Genomic DNA, 16,305 nt, shown 5'->3' with positions numbered 1-16,305 from the left:
CCTCTCAGGCGAGCGAGCGGACGGGCGTGAAATCTGGGCTCGAAGGAGACGGCTTTTTCCCGTTCTTCTAAAAGAATGTTTTCTCTCGTCTTTTTTTCGCTTCGACGGGTTTTCCCGTACGGAGAGAGTTCACTTCAGAGCGACGTCTGAAGGGGTTTCGTCGGTGAAGCGTTGCTTCGTCCCCCCCGTCGATTCGGGCACGGAGTCGGGATATAAGCCAACTCGGAGAACGGAAAACGGAGAGAAACGTGCCCGACGTGAGCGACGAGGAAGGAGAAGCGTCCGCTTGTGATCGTGGTAGTCTTAGTAATAATGTGGTTCCCTTTTCACTGGTACGGCACGGCGGTAATGCGAACGTTATAACACAGATTGCGCTCTGCTACGTTGAGTATACATACGTTTGTTTGTTGCAGTAGGAGTTCTATGTACATCATTTGGGAGAGGTCGAGACAGAGAGAGAGAGATAATACAACGAGAGAAAGGCAGGGAGGTTAACCAGAATTGTAGCATCCGGTTTGCTGCCCTACACTAACGGGAGGGGGAAAGCGAAAGAAGATGGAAAGGAAAGCGGAGAGAAGGAGGCAGCCGCGCAGATAAAATAAATATAAACAAACGGAAGCTGTAGAGCGGGAGTACTAAAGCCTATTCACCAGGCCACTGGCACGCAAAAAGTTCAGTAAGGTCTTAATTGATTTTCGCTGTGCAGGACAGTTCGCGTCGGCATTCTAGCACTAACTGGTTCCGACAGGGGTCTGTCGTCAAGGCGAGCCAACACAGCAGCTAGCGACAGTTGTGCGAGCTGTAGCAGAGTTGAGAGAGTGACAGCGAGGCGAGCGGGGGGGGTGGGGGGGTTGATACAGAAAAGGCAGGGAGGTAAACTATACTATGTGCAGTTTGCTACCTTACACATGGGTAGGGTAATAAGAGGGTAGAGGAAAGCTAGAGAGGGAGAAAGAGAAAGACCATAATTTCATAACACACACGGACAGTGCATGGTATCACAGGATGTCGCTCAATTTCGTTGCCTTCAAGAACTGCAGGAGGGCTCTTGTGGCTTTCTACTTTGGTGAGCTGTGAGGCCACGCTCCCACAGAGAAAGTTAAAAGAACACTAGGCACCAACCTCTCGTTAAATACATTTAATAAAAAAAACACTTAGGAATAAACGCACGTAGGTGGAGATGTACTAGCATGTTACACTTCTACATTCTTACTCTGGCAGGACTTTTGGTGAGCCGGTGTAGACTCGTAAAGATGAGAGATTTCACAGGTTTCCCGAATAGTGCCGGTGTTCTTTCTTACAAACAAGCGCGAGAGCGGGAAAACAGGAAATAAGAACTCTCAGATTGTTTCTGCAAAACGAAGCATAGCTACAACGCTCACCTCAGAGCGTAATTTGGTACAAGTACAGTGAACTCCGTCATTACAATGGGAACAAAGAGTGCTAGACACGGGACGGGGATAGAAAGAGAAACGGGGCGCTGATAAACAGACAGGATGGTGATAGAACGACAGACATCAGCGCCCTGTCTGTCATTATTTCACCATCGCGTGTCTGGCGCTGTTCCGATCATAAGGACGTACCATCCAGCCCTGTTAGGTGCGCTACTACAGACCTACAATAACTTAAGTCTTAAAGCTAACACGGCGGGCGCACAATCCGCCATAGATATTGCAGAAGTTTTGTTTTCCGCATCTATAACGTTGTTCTTACCAGTGCTGCGTTTATTTCTTTCTATGCCCCAGCAGATGGCGGTGGCCGAGGCAGGAACAGCTTGCCCACCGGCCAGCAACCGGTTTCGCACGGCTCCCGGGGTCCCGGTAGGCTCCTGCTCCTTCCAGGAGGTAGCATGGCCCGTGGCCTGAGCCCTGCCGAGTACGACCATCTCCTGCGGAGCCCCAACGTACGGAACGTCACTACGCAGCTAGGACAGACCATGTATCTGCACTGCATCGTGGACTCGGCTTCGGACCGAATGGTGAGCGATTCGCGCCTTGACTTAGTAGATAATCTCTCGTTATATCACACGCTAACATTTCGCGAGAGTTCGCGACTTCCTAGTCAACTTTAGGAAGGATAATGTGGCTTTTGTGACCTTGAGCGCGCAAAAATGCGGAGGCCGAGGATTCAGGATCTTTACCTTCGAAAGTAGTCTTTCATCATGGTGGCGGACTTTATCATCTGAAGCACATCCACTCCTTTTACATCTTTCTTTTCCTGTCCCCCTCCGCCTGGTGTAAGGTAGCAAACTAGATGTTCCAATTCTGGTCGGCCTCCCTACCTTCGCGTCTTTTATGTCTCTCTTCGTCTCTATCACGTTTATTCTAACGGCTTTTCCCTTCACACGTGCAGGGTAACCAACCGAGCACGTGCTTGGACAACTTTCCTGCCTCTTTCCTTCGCGTCTCTCTCTTTCTTGTTAGACTCTTGGCTCCTGCTTACACGTGTCATCATAGCCATTCTACGAGAATAACGCTACACATTCCCGAACTGCAGCGCTCTTGGTGACGTCACGCCACGTCGACGTCAGCGAAAAATTGCCAACCTTTTTTATGAGTGACTTCCACCGAACTTTCCGTAAAGACGGTGGGGACCAAAAATTTTCTATTTACTTATACACGTTTCTAGCTCTTGTTGGGCGCCCTCATCAAGTGCAGGGGAGCAGCTGAAAGGCGCAGATGTAACTTTGTTCTCCCTGCTTCTCTTTGCCCTCTTTCCATTCCCCTATCGTACGCTCCAGTGCAGGGTAGCGAATCGAAAACTCGCAGTGGGTTAACCTGTCCGCGTTTTATTTATTTAGTCAAATCGCCTCATAGGCGCCTACATCGTAGCATTGTGTGAGGGAGATTTACATAAGGAGGAGTAATATCTGGAGCATGAAAACATAGTTATACAAGGCTTATTAACTGTTTGTAGCGAACATTGAAAAGTAAGAACGTCGTTATACAGTAGTCAATAGCACATTAGTAACTAAAAAAGATGGCGGTTACCTCGGCCATAACATTGGCTGGATAACGAATATTGACGATGTGCTCCGGAAGACCACGGCCTGCGGTAACCTTAAGAAGTTGCCGCCGGCTTGCGTTTCCTCTCTCTTTCTCGTCCTTGTCCTCCACATGTATATGGCCAGCACGTCCATAAACTTGTAAAAGGCTGTTTAAAATATAAAATAGGAAAAAAAAATATGCCGAGGCTGTTATGTCAGGGCGACATTATAGGACACTTTCCGTGTTTGTATAAATACGCGTGTTGTGTGCCCACAAATGTGTCTTAACACTTGTTTGTGCCAACCCTGCGTATGTGACCACGCGGGCTAGTACTTTGCCGGACGTATGTGTGCTGTACGTTATGACCATATAATAGTCGTCACTTGTATAGGAAGCAGCCGTCTTTGCCGGTGGTCTGCGTGCCAGGTTTATATAAGAACGGCACTCCGGTCGGTCTTTATTTGCATGCTTGCTGCCAGCGTCCACCCGCCATCAACTGTGACGTAACCAAAACACTTGCAACCCCTGTGCTTGCCGCTCCGGCAGGCTGTAACTGGGGTGGAAATTATATACGTTTGCTCCAAATTCAAGCCCCATTTTCCCCTCTGGCTGCCAGAGACGGGATAGGCCTGCCCCACAGTGCTGCTGTCACAACAAGTCCCTCGGCATTTCTGGACGCTGTGCGAACGTGTATTTCACAGTAACACGAGCTTTTTACTGTATAAACATGTTAACCACCCCTTATGTAATAACCCAAATGAGCTCTTTAAGGTATTAAAAGTGAAATGAAACGAAATAAACGCGAGTACGAGAATAACACAATCTGATTATGTACTAAAGAGAGCACGTAGCCCACGTTAACAGTGTCCTATCTGCCTCCTATTTTTGTTATGTGGACTTACGTATATTCCAATGACGAAAAAAAGAAAACTGAAAACGAGAGAGAGAGAGAGAGAGAGAGAGAGAGACAAGATTACCTGGTAAGAGCTTATGCAATATTTGACAAATGGATCGCCCACGTCAACACTGATATCAATTGCTGCAATACCCATATTCGACAATAAATACTGAAAAGCATGTCCTAGCGATGGCGGTTAAATTGATCCATAGCGAGATTGATGTTTGATCGATTTCTTAAATAAGTGAGAAAGTAGGTCGTCGGGTATAACGCTATCGCTAAGGCACTCTTGTGTGTTCGCTAGGGTGGATAATGTGCGCTTGCGTATTACGATTTAAGTTTTATTAGCTTCGCAGCGGTAATAAAAACAGGAAACTGAGGGAAGTGCAAAACAACGTGGCAGATAAATTATAGGATGTCGTGTTGGCTTCGTAATACAGCGCCTATGTCAACGGGGCCATATAGCAATTTGCGCTGAAGAAACTATAGATATGGCACTGCCGTATAGCTGGTGTTTTCTGTTTTCATTCTGTCATTGTATGTACGCTTTTGTTATGGGCGTATTTCGATTTTTATGTATTGTGGTAAACGTTTATTCGCCCGTGACCGTGTTCTCAGATACTGCAACAGTAGTTATCTTAGGCTAGTACGCAGGCACGTGGCTTCAATTTTCTTGTATCAACAGACAGGTTGACTGGTACAAAGTGCACATCTGAATTAGCTGTTATCTATCTCATGTAAGCGTCCACGTGCCTCAAACGAGGTATCGCCATAACAACAATATTAAACTTAGGGAATTACATTAAAATGTGGCAGATGTATGATAGCATGTCGTGTTCGCTTTTTTATACCATAATACGTCGTCTCTGTCAACGGGGCCATGTCATAATTTGTACTGAACAAGCTATGGTAATGTTGTGTCTACACTTTTGTCGTCTGAACATATCGAGTTTTATATTTTGCGACAAAAATTAATTCACCAGTGACCGTGCTCTTGGATGTTGCAACAGCAGTTGTTTTGACCAGAATGGAGGCACGTGGCTTCAATTTTCCTATCGTATCAACGTACGGGTTGACCGGTACAAAGGATACATCTCGATTAGCAGTTTTGTGCCTGATGCACGCATCCACGTGCGTCATACGGGGCATCGCCAATTAGCAAGATTCTACTTTGACAAATCGATATGCGTGATCCGCAAAAGATTTATGCGCCGAGGAACATAGAGCACTACGCTCCTACTTAGCATCGCACAAGAGCTCGCGTTGGGAGCTTTTAGTTTTATTTTCGAACGTGAAATTTCTCAATGGAAGTTTTTGAAACACAGCTCGCAACAATTTGTCATTTCCAGGGAGCACTTTATGAGCAGGCATCATTTAGGAAGACCGGTGCGGCAGATAAGACGCCTCGTCAATGTCTGCCATTTCGCTCTCCGCCTTTATTGAAATGAGTGCATGTCCCGAATTACCCATCGCAGGCACGTGTTTTACTATGCGAGACTGTAATAGCCTGTACGAAGCAGTAGATTAAGATAGCTTCTTAATAAGCACTGGAAAGGTTTGTCTGGTGGTACGCCTAGCATGCTGCATCAGATGGTTATGTCGAAGTAATAAACGACGTTTGTTGTTACGCAAAGCACTGCGCTTTTGCAGTTACTACACACTATCTTTCGGAAGTTGCACAGCCATTACGCAAGATTTATGATCGCGCCAGCCTGCATATGTAGAGACGTGGTTTCATAGAAGCGCGGCAGGTTCACTACGTGAGTTAGTTGTTTACCAAAGCGTGTGCGATTATTGCAAAAGCCAAGAATAAGCGTGCACGCATGTTGAACTGACAACAGTCTCTACCAGCATCTCATCAGACCGTACTCAGACGACTGAATAAACGAATATAGTATTCTGCTAACTCCGTATTTATGAACAACAACCCGATAAACAAAATAACAGTGTTTATCAAGCAGCCCCGTTCCAACAAAAGCGGGATCGGTTCAAAGAAAGTATTCCACTCGTACAGTTTGCGCCTTCCTGTGTAATTTCTTTCTCTCTCATGCTCAGTTTACTGCAAACCCCTTAACGCAGTCGCAGGGACGGGGTTTCAAGCTGGGCTGTAGTTTGGATCCTAAGCTTGTATTTCGTTCTCTTTCTTTTTTTCGGTTGCTTTGAAGCTCAAGCCACGAGAGGGTTCCCGGTAGTAGTTCGCGCTTCGTGGTTTCGCAACTCGCGCGAAGATAGTTGTGAATCGCAGCGTAAAAGGAAGAAAGAAAAAGACAGGGCGCAACTAGGACTGTTTTTTTTTTGCTTGAATCAACCCTTACACAGATGGGGGCGCACGCGTCAACTGTACAGCTAGCTGTAAAGAGCGCAGGTATTTAATCGCCCGCACCACGTTTCTCTCGGAACGGGGGGGGGGGGGGGTATAGTAGCGAAGAAGACGAACAAAATAATAAAGCAACTTCAAGTGGCGGAGAGACGAGCGGTCGTCGACCGACACATGGGACGCACATGTTGAGCGATCTTCTCTCGTCGCATCGCGGGCGATGTCGACGCGCGCGCTGAAACAAAGCGCTGGAAGTGCAACGCGCGGACCACTTGCGTGGGAACAAGTGCGTGCACCGAGTCTTGGTTTGCTTCGCGTTCCTTTTTCTTCCGTGTTTATTTTTCTCGCGTTTTTTTTGTTGTTGACGCACCTCTTCTTCTCATCCCACTTGTCGGTTTACCCTTCGCTGCGAGCGGAGAGAAAGAGATAATGGTTCGGTATTCACAACGAGCGGTGTAGGATGATCGTTATACTGCCGGGGACTTCTCCATCTTCTCCCCAACAGCCAGCCCAGCCAGCGTGCCGCCCTTTTGGAAGTGCCGGCAGCGAAGATTCACCGCATGCGAGCGATGCTGCAGTAGTGCACGCTCTGCCTATACGTTGGTATGCGTGCGGGGTGCATGAAGGGGGACCCTCTGTGAGGCCTGTCAAGAGGGTGAGGTGACAGCAGTTCGCACAGTGCCTGGGTGCGCATAGCGCCAGTGCGCGCTTACAGATCGGAGCCGTTCCGTCTTGCTCACGCTGCCTGAGCGGTGATTAAGGCTTCTTTTTTTTTTCTCACGCCGATCGGGTTTCGCTGGCGATCAAGAAGACCCTTCTAAATCTCTTGCTTTGTCAAAGAAAGCAACAAAACAATAAAAATGGACAAGCGCAGTTCATTGATCCGAAGATAACATGTCTCAATTAACTTCCAGCCATTTCGCGATTCGTTGACATTGCATTTCAGTGCGGCGTCTTAGGCGTTATAACGAAAACAATCTTGTTCGTTGATGCTGGCAACCGGTAGCTCTTAGATGTTGCGACTGTTCTTTCGTACTGTGCATTCAACGTTGTTGCTCTCGTGCCCCGCCTCACCGTCCATGAAACAAGCTCGCGGAGTATGGAGATATGCCGTCATCAACAGGTGGACTAAGGCCTGATTACACAGCCCCCCAACTCCCCGTCCGGCGACGCCACGACGGCGTTTTACCCGATAATTTATTCTCGAGAATTGTACGCTCGTAATATTGGCCCACGGTTTGACGGTCGCGCGGCATCCCATCTTTCATGACATATCGACGAGAAAGCGCTGTATTAAGGCTGGCCTCTGTTACTTGACGGTAGCTACAAATTCCCACATTTATCTTCCGTTCTTCGTAACAACGTAGGGTTCTCGTTCATTGATTGCAAGCAGCTTTCGATCCCCGTTGCTGTCTGTCGTCTTCGGGCTTTGCGTGCATAGGGAAAAAATCAATGCACCGCTGCCTGCGAGCCCTCTATCAGCACGCCTTGACAGCGTGCAGAAGTTTTCTTGGTCATTTATTGACGGTCGTTGTCTTCTGAACCTTAAATTTAGTAAACAGAGCTTTCGAACGAACTCGGGGCAATGATGCAATGCGAAGGTTCAGTTCCCACAAAATATTTGAGATACTACGTAATCTGCCCAGCCTGTGTTGTTGCGTCCCTGTTCTAATCATTACTGCGGACATTACATGTAAGGGTCCCATAGGGATGATTGTTTCCACAGAGGCAGTCATTAACTTATCATTATTTGAAATTGTAGTCGGTCGAAATGTAAACAGTGCTGTCTTTTTGCTGGGCTGTGAAGCGGAACTTTTAACTTCTTTAGAGACGATGCAACTTATTTCCGCAAAACAACTCCCACCTTCTTTTTTTTTTGTTCTTTGTGTGTTCGTTATAAAAGGTTGTTATGCAAGAGGACACGTCAGTAGAGCATAAGACAAACAAGATCGTCGAGTGTAGTCGTCAGAAATAAACTTGTTCTCATGAAACGGTCTGGGCGCGGCCATTAGTAAGAGATTGAAGGGCGCGTCCATTAGAAGAAATGATGGGTGTCCGACGGCTACGGGAATCGAACCCAGCAGCTGCCGCATTAAAGGTGGGAGCTCTGCCACTTGGCCACCGCTGTGAACGATTTACATATCCAGAATATCATCACATTCGTATATATCTATCTCTTCTATGTAGCCGGTCCAGACGTGTTCATGCGAACCTAGGCGCTTCGAAAGAGAGGAAGAGTTAAATGTTAAATACACCTTGAGTAGAGGTAAAGTCAAACCCGACTATATGAAACTCGGGTAAATCGAATTATTCTTTATATCGAACTATTTTCGGACACGAAAACGATTTAACGTTAGTGAATAAGTCAATCAACGGCTAACAAAAGTAGCTGCAACGCTTGGTACATCGATCATCGGGCAGGGCGATACTCCCCAAGAAGTTGGCTTTTCCTCACGGCCGCAGACATCCCCGCACGCATATGGGAGAGCGAGCGGTGTGATTAGGAGCCCGCCGCGCGGAGCTAGTAGAAAGCACCGCTTGCCATCACGTGTCTTCACCCATGCTTTCCTCGTCGACGTGCCCGTAGGCCCGTCGTGCGCCGTCAACGTTCGCTTTCCCGCGAGCCCTCGGCTTCCTTGATTACGCGACGGTTGTCGTGAAGCGCAAGAACATGCTGTTCTTCAAAAAGCTGGAGAGAATCAATATATATAGTCAAACGCTGTGAAAGGGAGTCCGATGTCGCCGGTGCGTACGGTTACCCACTCCATTTTTGCATACAGCAATTCATTCGACTGCAGCATTCCATTTTTGCGTACAGCCCTCCACTCCAGCATTCCATTACCGGCGTACTATCAAGTTTTCTCTCGTTTTTCTTCCTCGTTCTCAGGTGCGCCACAAAAATTTCTTTAAGCTATGCACCAACTCGGCCAACGTTATGCTCTTCTGATACAGCATTTCAAGAAGTACGCTAAGTATGATATCGAAAAATGAAGCCCACTTAGGGCCAAGGCAGACTAGACGCTTCCGGCGCCCGAACACACAGCTGCTTAAGAGGATGTTGAGACACTGTTTGCATAGATACCGTATTCTCTCGCCTATAACCTGCCACGGCATATAACCCCCACCACCAACTACAAACCGTAGAAAAATATAAACTAAGAAAAAAAAATCTCGGTGTATTGCTGTGAAGCTGCCTTCCTTGCAATATAATAAATCAGTGCCATGAAGCCAACTTCCGCACCAAAATTCACGCCCGAAGTACGGTAAATTCTTTAAAAGTTCGATATCGAACTGTACATTATGGCGAACTAATTCCCGTATTTTTGCTAGTTCGATATATGCAGGTTTGACTGCAACAGGTATATTTCTATGTGAATTGGGTTGGGATACACGTAAGCAAGATTTAAGATTAAAAAAGTAAAAGAAAAAAAGAAAGCACGATGACGAGGCATCGTGCACCTCGTTACGGGTTTTTGAACACATATACAAGAACAAGTCTTGAGCCTCTGCCTCATAGTTACACTTATTTCTCTTGTCGGTGCGCTTCTCGCTTAGTGTATTCATTTTTTCACCGCTATTAGAGCGCAGGATCTCGTATACGAATTCTAAGATCTTAGGAGGTCGCCGCTCGCCCCCCTTTTTTTTCCTTCCACGAATTGCTGTAGCGCTCGTTAAAAGGCGATTTGGAATTCTTCGCGAGCTGGATTTGTAGCGTATAATGTGGGCTCGCTCGTGGGAGAATTCGCTATTTGAGGGGAAAGCAAAAAAAAAAAAAAATAGAGAAAAAGAGGGCTGGATCCACCCTTCTTTCAGTTTCTTTTCGCTCTATTTGCGTTCGTTTTCGTTCGTCTCGCATGTTCTTAGAAAGCCTCCGTCTTTCTTGATGAGCGTAGCTTAGGCGCTCAGGCCAAAGTGAGGAGTACTGAATAATAAAAATAAAAATAATAAAAACAAGAAGAAAAGCCAGTAGGGGAATCGCGTTTTCCACTTCACTTGCTCTGTTTCGCGTGAAAACGTAAATGTATCACTTTTTAGAACCCTCTTTTTTTAGAACCTTCTTTTTTTATATTATTCGGATTGCGTTTCATTTTGCCTTTGTGTTCATTAGGCAGTGCCAACACGATTATTATGAAAAGCAAAAAAAAAAAAAACAAAGCGAAAATGCAGCATGCGGTACGAGTGGGCGTTAAAGGCAAGCGCTGTGTGCCTGAGAATGCAAGAAGGCACAGAAAAGCTAAATGAACGCGGGGCGTGCAGTCACTATGGTCGATTGCTTGCCTTCTTAAAATCCCGAGAACGAAATCCGATTTATAAGGCAGCTTTTCCCTCTATTAGTTCGACCGTGTATCGAGTGTACCGTGCCTGTTCTGTTCTACGTATTTCCGGCAGCAAGGTAATACATAGTTGGTTTTGCACAATTGTTAAACTGCGCTAAAGTTAGAGAGTATACACAAAGTTAGCGAGGACACAAACGACGAAGAGACAAAACTGCCGTGTCCTCCGTAGCTTTTGACAATTGTGTAACAACTGTACATTTCCTTTTTGCAACGTTTTCGACTCTAGTAGAGCCAGAAACAAAATAAACTCGTACAGAAGCTTTGTCTGAGACCTATCTCTGAGCATGGAACAGCGTTACAGTGATACCGTGTATCGCGATGAAGAGATGAAAAGATTCGTGAACGTGGGTATTTATCTTCGGGTTAATCTTCCTGCCTTTAGCATGAAATCTCTCTCCCTCCCCCCCCCCCCCCCTCTTTCTCTCTCTTGGTCTCTCTTGTTAGTGCATGCTTGTTGTGACTGGGTATTAGACATTCAGAGTAATCCTGATACTTCGTGATGATCCACTGCACATGCACCAAACATGTATGGCCTGTTGTATACCGAAGTACGATAATCCTACTCCTCTGGCGCAATATATGATAGAATGCGTCTCACGATAAGTGACGTCAAGTAAGAGTCGAACGGGAGATGTCGGGAAGTACTAGAGTGCACATTGCAGAAAGCGGGACGGTTACACTCACTGGTCTATTTTAAGGGCGTTGCACTCCAAGGACAAACACTGCGACCAGCGCTAGTTTAGCGTGTAGTTATAGGTTTGAGCAAGTGGCTGTTGATGTCTCGGTCTCAGCGAGAGTTCGCGTTAAAATACCACCAAGATAGCACTGTCTTCAATATGGCATCCACTCTGGTAGGTTAGCGACTATATGTATACGACTAGAGGACGCGGGTTTGAATCCTGGCCATGTTGGCCACATTTAGATTGGGACGAAATGCGAAAACATGCGTATAGTTAGAGGAGGTACACCATGTCAGGCGAATAGCCAGGCTAACATCCCCAGCTTTTCATTAAACCATTTCTCTCTCTTTAAGAACCTTATTTGTATAAATTGATTTACATTCCCCTGACTGAAGCGTGCTTCCTTTTGATATCATGGTGATCAAATCATAGCACCTGAAACTCTAGAATTAATTTTTTCCCCCTTTGATATGGCAGTATCCACGAACCTAACAAAGTCAGAAGCCAACGGCAGCGTTGGGATAATATACGTATATATAATAACTTGGATAATATACAGGAGCTGCCGCTCAAACTTTTGCGCTTGAAATTCCTTTAGACGGGTCATGAAAAGTTAGCAAAGATAATCGTGTTTAATGACAAAAATAAAGAGAAATGCTAACGACAGTATTGACGCTTGCCACGTATAATTTATTTAGCGACGCGTCACAGTTGATGATTTCTTTCAAATAGAATACAGGAGAGTAATTATAAACATCCAAAGACTGATTTAAAAAAAAAAAAGACTGGCCGAGCTCGTGACTATGAAAACACGCGCCCTTAGAGCTTGCTCTTCGTTGTCATTCCCTTCGCTTGTGGGCTTTCGCGCCTAGATAACCGCGACCAGCAAAGTTGGCTACACTCTTGCAAGAGCACACATTACGCGTACTTAACGCTCCGTCGCGCCACGTATACTTTTCACTACCGCACACACACACTCTTTTAGACACCTGTCCACCCCGCTTCTCTTATGCATGCGCCTGTATTCCCGTGCGTTTGTGTCAGTGGCCGCGCGCGGCAGCAACGCATCGTTTATTCATTCGCGTCGCCAGCGCGACTCGAGGCCCGAAGGTACGCAGAGAGTCTGGCAAACAAAATGGCGCCGTCAACGTCCTTGGCAATGCCGTCTACCGGGTCGGCTGAAAGCAGGCAGCCGTCGGGACTAGCGACGAACATGCATTATTCATGGAGCCTTTTTCACAGCCTCCCGCGCCTATTTGGATTCGTGGATATATAGGCTCGAGCGACGCGAAAGCCAAGACAGAAGCCGAGTCGAGCCGAGCTCTTCTGCCGACATCGGAAGCGCGACTCTCGGAATATTCGAGCAAATGATGGAGCTTTTTCTGTTCCTCGGCTCGAGGCTTGACGATCTCGCGTTCGAGACTTATGAGGAAAATCTGGGCGTACGAGGGAAGGAGCTTTGAAAGAAAAATAAAAGTAAGGAAAGGTCTCGCGGCTATCGCTGTATAACAGTTCAGAGTGATTTAAGAGATCGCATATGCTTGACTTTCGTATCGAAGATGGCTGGGGTACAGGGAAAAGAAAAGTAAGAACTAGCGAAAGCGACGACAGAGCTTGAAAAGAATATTTTGCAGCAATGACGAGGTAGTACAGCTCGTCGCCTATTCGCGATGTAGGGAGAGCGACGAATGAAAGTCGGAGAGAGAAATAAAGAGATTTGCATGCCAAGGCGTAATGATCACTATTGCAGTAACCTGGAATGCCTAACCAAGACGAACATGTATACCAATTCTTTTTTTTTTTCGAACAGTAAACCAACGGAACAATCCAACTAAAGAGCAAGGTCACCGAGGGAATGGAGAGGCATTGTTACCCCCCTACTTTAAAGGGACACTAAAGAGAAACAATCAATTGGTTTAGATTAGGGGTGTGCGAATATCAAATTTTTCGAATACGAATCGAATACGAATATTTACCTTCGAATATCGAATCGAATATCGAATATCAAAGAAAAAATGCCTCCACAGTAACAATATTTTAGTTAACATGTAGCCATTTGAAAAAAAAAACATTAACAGCCTGACTGGCAACATAACATACACTGCTATCGCCAGAACACAATGTCCAGGCTAGCACAATGCACATCACAACACAAGCAAATATCACGGCACAATGAAAGTAATGAATACATGTTATCATGAAGAAATATGAGTTGCTCCACATGATCAGGCAGCAGGCGCTCCCTTCTAACAGAGACAACCCCCCCTGCCACTGAAAAGGCACGCTCGCTTGGAACAGAAGTGGCTGGTATAGGGAGGTACATGGGGCAAAGCTTTGCCCGACTGGGGTATCTGAAGGTGCCTACAGTGCGCCACCAGTCACATGGGTCACTGTCTTTCTTCAGAAGTGATCCCGCATAGTGAACGAGTGGTAGTGCGGCACGTTATGGCCGCATAATATTGAAAATGTACGGTTACATGATCGCCAACAGCGCTGCACGTCGGAGATGCACCAGCAATAAATCATACGTATTGGGGCGCTCGTCGCGGGCAGATATCGTGCCTCCGTGTACTTACGATGTTTATCGCTCCTCTCGGCAACGTTTTTAGCTATACGAACGCAGCAGAAATGTGGAAGACGAGTTATTTTATGCATGATAATCGAATCGCATATTCGAATTTTTCGAATATTCGAAGTTATCGAATATTCGAAACTTTTCTATTACACGATTTTCGAATCGAATACGAATATTTTGAATGTAATATTCGACGAATATTCGAAACTTTCGAATATTCGCACACCCCTAGTTTAGATTGATAAAGTTTGCTCGGAGAACTCTTGTGTAGTTTATTTCACCACCATAGGTTTATTATTAGAGGAGAAAATCAAGTTCAAAGTTTCATTTTTAAATTTCGCGCCGAACTTTGTAATTCGTGACGTAAAAGACTTCAAAGAGCATTTAACGTATTTTGGCGCCACTGGCTCGACGAAATTTCCACAAACTCGTTATGTCAAGTCTCTGGCCCCCTCAGAGGACAATGTACTTCGATTTAACCGATTAGGAACTACGTAGACCCAAGCAGGCGCCGTCAAAAATATGTGACATCACGGCAAATGGTGCGGGAATTCCAAGGTGGCGTCGCCACCTGTATTTTCTTTTTGCGCGTTTTCTCGCTTATTAAGCGTCTTCGCACAGAAAGCGTGGTGTTTTTGGAATCGTGGAAGACTACTTTTCTAATGCGAGAAAAATCGTTTTGCTCTTTAGTGTCCCTTTAACGCCTTCGGGTGCTGCAGGGTAATCGTTAAATAAAACGAGAAAAAGAGGAAGAAGAGAGAGAGACAAACTTGCAGGGTTGGTGTCAGCTATAAGTATTTCCAATCTCTCCAAATATTTTTCCTACACCCATTGCGAGACCTCACTTACTGCAGCATTCCGTAGATGCAGAGGAGGTCGTGGGTTCTATAACGGGCCACATTCTGACGAAGGCTGAATCCAGAAATCCTCATATTCCGTTAAGGAAGGAAAGGCTTTGTAGGCATTCTGTAGCCACTCACTGCTGCACTTGAAAGTTAAGCAGCATCACGCTTAACATTACTGCTGCTACTCCCGTTCGATGTTCGTTTTCAATTGTAGACGGGCACGTGATCTTCGGGTTATTTTGTATCCAACCTTAGATAAGCGGGAACTACAAAAGCCTCCGTGTGTGTTTCGCGTCAGCTTTACCGCAAATCAGTTCTGTAAAGAGGCAAATAGAGATAATAATCTTTAATGAAAATCCCGGAGAGGTTATCCTGGTTTGTCGCCGCCTTGCTACTCCGGGTGTCGGGTGATGACTATGGTATATACAATGAGTCACATATACACACAGACGGTACGTACAGTCACACACGCATAAAGTCACATACACAAAAGAGGCATTCACAAACTTTGGTTTAGTCCAGTGTTCCTGAAGAACGCCAACAGCGCTTTGGTGTTGCGCATCGCGCAACCGCTGTCTTGCCACGGGCAAGTATACACAATGAACTGACACGAAAAAAAAAAAAAGCGAGAGTTTGGGAAAGTAATAAATGCAAAAAGTAAGCATGCACTGTTTAGATTACTTTGACGGTGCTTCTAGGATACCATAGCTGGAACAGGGAGTGACAGGTGTCATTGAATTGAGGTCTCGCAGAGACCTTAATTTTTGTGTAAGATCGGCTAACGTCTTTGAATCAATAGCGCGAAGCAAACATGCAAAGTACGAAAAAATTCAGACAACCCTTCGCTCTGTTAATTCAAAAATGTTAACCTACCAACTCGCCCGATCTCCCGTTTTAAAGCAAGATTGGCCGTCCGCTATCACAGAGAGTCAATCATGTATCCGGAAACGTATCGGTGGAAAGCTGCGGCCTCTAAGTAACAACAACAACAACAACAACAACAAATAGAGAGAGAACCACGGGAAAAGTAATCAAATAATCCCTGCATCAAGGCACGAATAGCCACTGCTGGGAAGAATGAACGACAAGGCATACTTCGCAGCTTGTACAACCTTGAACAGCCTTCTGCTTAGGTCTTGTAGTGTTGCACCTAATTACATAGGCACGAAAGGGGGACTTCAGGCTCCCGTTTTGTACGAGAGCTTCCATATTACTTTGAGTTCCACGTTGTTGCTCGGCACGTGGGCGTCGTACAGCGGCTTTCTCCCTAAATAGCATGCAGCCCGAAAAGCAGAAACTTAAGCGGTGGCGGATAGATTGAAAGAAGGGAAGGCACATACGCGAAGAAAAAAAAAAGAAAGAAGGCGTGGTAGTCCATTTGTCCACGCTGCCCTAATGATGCCTCGTACCCACTTTCAATCAGTGTGCCATGCTCACATCTGGCTCCTACTCATCTACGAACCACGAAAAAAAGTGACGAAAGTGAATGGACGAAAACCAGCGGGGAAGCAAAAGCGAGGAATTGAACGGAGGAGCGCCTAATGACGCCTAATTGAGGCAGCTGTGCAGGACCGGTGGTGCAGTATGTACTACGTACGTGCATTTCTGCATAGAAACGTATAAAGAGAGCAGTGATAAAGACAGAGTAACACGCACGAATGAAAAG

At 46.0% G+C, this 16,305-nt stretch overlaps 2 protein-coding genes across 4 annotated transcripts in view; one reads left to right on the top strand and one right to left on the bottom strand.

Annotated features, from left to right (window-relative positions):
• The window catches only part of LOC119387033 (FERM domain-containing protein 5), a 300,038-nt gene that overhangs the window by 27,927 nt on the left and 255,806 nt on the right, over positions 1 to 16,305 (bottom strand). The window lies entirely within an intron of this gene.
• Positions 1,006 to 16,305, top strand: part of LOC119385790 (uncharacterized) — a 37,711-nt gene continuing 22,411 nt past the window's right edge. Inside the window, exons 1-2 of the mRNA XM_037653174.2 lie at positions 1,006 to 1,066; positions 1,746 to 1,978. Coding sequence (XP_037509102.1) covers positions 1,006 to 1,066; positions 1,746 to 1,978 — 294 coding nt within the window. The remainder of the gene's footprint in view (positions 1,067 to 1,745; positions 1,979 to 16,305) is intronic.

This window comes from Rhipicephalus sanguineus, chromosome 3, assembly GCF_013339695.2.
Source record: "Rhipicephalus sanguineus isolate Rsan-2018 chromosome 3, BIME_Rsan_1.4, whole genome shotgun sequence".
Lineage (NCBI taxonomy): Eukaryota > Metazoa > Arthropoda > Arachnida > Ixodida > Ixodidae > Rhipicephalus > Rhipicephalus sanguineus.
Note: the sequence above shows the minus strand (reverse complement) of the source record. Positions and strands in the feature narration are given on the sequence as shown.